Source organism: Temnothorax curvispinosus, unplaced genomic scaffold (assembly GCF_003070985.1).
Source record: "Temnothorax curvispinosus isolate PA1 unplaced genomic scaffold, ASM307098v1 QBEX01008548.1, whole genome shotgun sequence".
In the NCBI taxonomy this organism is placed as follows: Eukaryota; Metazoa; Arthropoda; class Insecta; order Hymenoptera; family Formicidae; genus Temnothorax; species Temnothorax curvispinosus.
In genome coordinates this window covers 2,451-5,167 of record NW_020218328.1, presented here as the reverse complement: position 1 = coordinate 5,167, position 2,717 = coordinate 2,451, and the positions used below count along the sequence as shown (strand labels likewise).

Here is a 2,717-nt window from a genome sequence, read left to right as displayed (position 1 = left end):
GAACGTTTAAAATTATTTAGTAAAGCTTCGATTTTCTAATGATATCGAAACGAAGTGAAAATGTGAATGACCTAAAATATAAAGTAAATACAGTATAAAAAATACTTTTTTTATTTAAAAAAATCAGAGATTTTATGATAATAAGGTATCGCGGTTTATTCGAAAAAAAATCTTAGGATCTATTTACTTATATATGTTTCAATAAAATATGTCTTATTGTTCCTATATTTAGAAAAAATCTCGCGCCAATTATAAACTATTACACTATGTAATGCAACACTTGCTACTGTCCAACATAGTCAGTAATCACGATGGATACGCTTGGCACAAGTAACTGATCTCGGCTAATACATCGCGTGCAGCACCGACATGTACGAAGCGGATGCTTTCATCACCTAGACGAAACGAACCAATAAATTTCATTCACGTAATAGACAGCGTATTGTTTTCAATTTTGTCTAAAAGACACTAAACATTTCATCTTGTTATGATATATATTCGCAAGACAAGATTCTTACACTTGTAAAATCTTTAAGCGAAAGATCCATGATCTTTCCAGCAGTGATTGTCAATCTCTTCTGCGATCTTAATATCACAAATAATAAAATTCGACATTCGGCAGGTGGCATGTTATACCAAAGCGCCTCGTAGACTGCATCGCCAATCGATTTGCTCTGAAAAAAAAGAAAACAGCACGAACCAGAAAATAAAGTTTATCAATTCATCTGAATTCAATTTCAAGTCCGATTCAGTGACATTGTCTAAGAGTTTTCGAACTTTTAAGTAACACAGGAGTCGTAGATATATATTAAATTGATCAAGCTCGGTAAAGGTTGTCCCGCAGAAAAAGCAAAAAGTTTGAAAATTGATTGTCAACGGCTTCAAAGAATAAAATAAAATTTTGTACGTGTAAGATAAAATATAGTGCGAATACCTTGGCGCTGAGGTATTCTCCAGCGAAACAAAAGATAAAGGCTTCCAACGTTACGGCGACGTAAAACATAGCGGATTTCAACATTAATACGGTAGCTCCGTCTTTACCGAGAGACTACAAGAAGATAGCAGAGAGAACTCGGAAGGTGTATTTAATAAGTTCGGTATATAATTATAAAAATATGCTATAAATATATTTGATTAATTAACGATGCGACATACCCCTATAAAGGTGAAGCCGACGAAACACATGACCACGGTATTCGACAAAAACTGCATCAGAGCGATCTCGGAATAGAGCTCTTCAATATTGTCCGAAAGCGTTATTATTCCTTGGTGTCGACTAATTAGTAGTCTGACACTTGCAACGATTGAAAAGCGCTGTGAAGTTTCATTGCCGCAAATTGTCAGTAATTCTCGACGAAGAATATCGATCTGTCCGCTCACGTGAAGCACCTAAACGTTGACTATTAATACAGTTCACAAAAAACTTTAAAAACTTCCGATTATTAGCAAAAAATCTTTTTAAAATTATCCAAATTCTAGATGCGGATTTAGAAGAAGACAAAAATTGGTTTTAATTAGTTTTGATCAGCACTCGTAAAAGAATGAGAAATAAAGCTCACAGGCAAGAAATAAAGCTAATAAATTTTACAAAGCCATGCATATCACTTATATAATCGGTGGAACTCACTAACGTGATGAGCAAGCAATTTATCATAGCGTTTAAAGAAGCCACCGACACTGCATAAAAAAGCTGAACAAGCGCTAAAAGTTCGAAGAGAGGAGACGCGTCAACTTCGAAGGGAAATTCCATCTTTATAGGTAACACTTTCGAACTAATGTTGAGATCCTCGTTAAATTCGGTCTCACGACGCACAAGAGTGGTCATGCAGTAGTAAATTGTGGCCGTGGCGTTAATGCTGATCAACACGTTCGAGCAACGGCGCGACAGATCGGCATTGCCCGACATGATATACGATACCGATTTATCGTAAATATTGACGTTGTTCCAGTGTCCTTCCATCGCCAGCAAAATATCATAAAATATCCTGTGGAAAATTGCTCGCGTATTTTGCATCAAAACCGTTGTTTCTGTCATTTATATCGAGGAACTATGTCCCTACCTGCGGTTCGACCAGAGAGATATCAGCTTCAGGCCGCCGAGGCTGGCCGATAACATGATACTAAGCGCGTCGATGAGATCCGAGATTTTGTTGACGTCGAAGTGATCGAAAATGTACACGTACTGAAAATACAGCGCCAACACCAAGCACGTCATATACACGAGCCAAATGACGGTTCCATACGGTAAACCGGGCCAGATTCCAACGAATCTGAGGCCGATCTCGACGGAAGTGCTGATGGAAGTTGCGCGCATTATCCTCACGGAATCGGACCACCGCGACGTTTCCTCGTCAAAACCGAAACGATTATCTTACGAGCAACGCTACTCGCAAATTAAGCATTAAGTTTCGACGAGCTATAACTCCGGTCGCAGTGCGAGGCAACAATGCGTTGCCCCTTCGCCCTTCGTCGATCGTTATCAATCAATCGCAATTACGTGTGTTCTTACCGTGCTCGGTGCAACGGCAAAAAATAGCGTACGTTACATTACGATGATTACAGATTACAGAGAAGAAAAAGCGTAATTCGAGACGACATATATTGAACGTTACGCGGAAGGGGACGTAAGTTATTCATTTAATAAAAAAAAATGAAAGATCCGTTGAGCGCATGTGCACAATGTCAGATGCGTTGAAAGACTTGAGAAACATAAAAGT

The 2,717-nt window shown here is 38.5% G+C and overlaps 1 protein-coding gene across 1 annotated transcript; it reads right to left on the bottom strand.

Annotated features, from left to right (window-relative positions):
• Positions 1-320: 320 nt before the first annotated feature.
• LOC112457980 (odorant receptor 67c-like) lies at positions 321-2,420 on the bottom strand. Its single transcript, XM_025021328.1, has 6 exons — positions 2,061-2,420; positions 1,628-1,985; positions 1,156-1,389; positions 935-1,048; positions 519-674; positions 321-395 (listed from the first exon to the last, which is right to left on the bottom strand). Exons 1-6 carry the CDS (start codon positions 2,312-2,314, stop codon positions 345-347), a joined length of 1,167 nt encoding a protein of 388 aa, XP_024877096.1. The 5' UTR covers positions 2,315-2,420; the 3' UTR covers positions 321-344.
• Positions 2,421-2,717: the final 297 nt, after the last annotated feature.

Bases quoted from the DNA above. Each gene is read 5' to 3' on its own strand.
- LOC112457980 (XM_025021328.1), bottom strand. From the start codon at position 2,314: ATGCGCGCAACTTCCATCAGCACTTCCGTCGAGATCGGCCTCAGATTC. The intron at 1,986-2,060 runs GTAGGGACATAG...AATTTTCCACAG, and splicing joins TCTCTCTGGTCGAACCGCAG to GATATTTTATGATATTTTGC. The intron at 675-934 runs GTATTCGCACTA...CTTTTTTTTCAG, and splicing joins GAGAATACCTCAGCGCCAAG to AGCAAATCGATTGGCGATGC.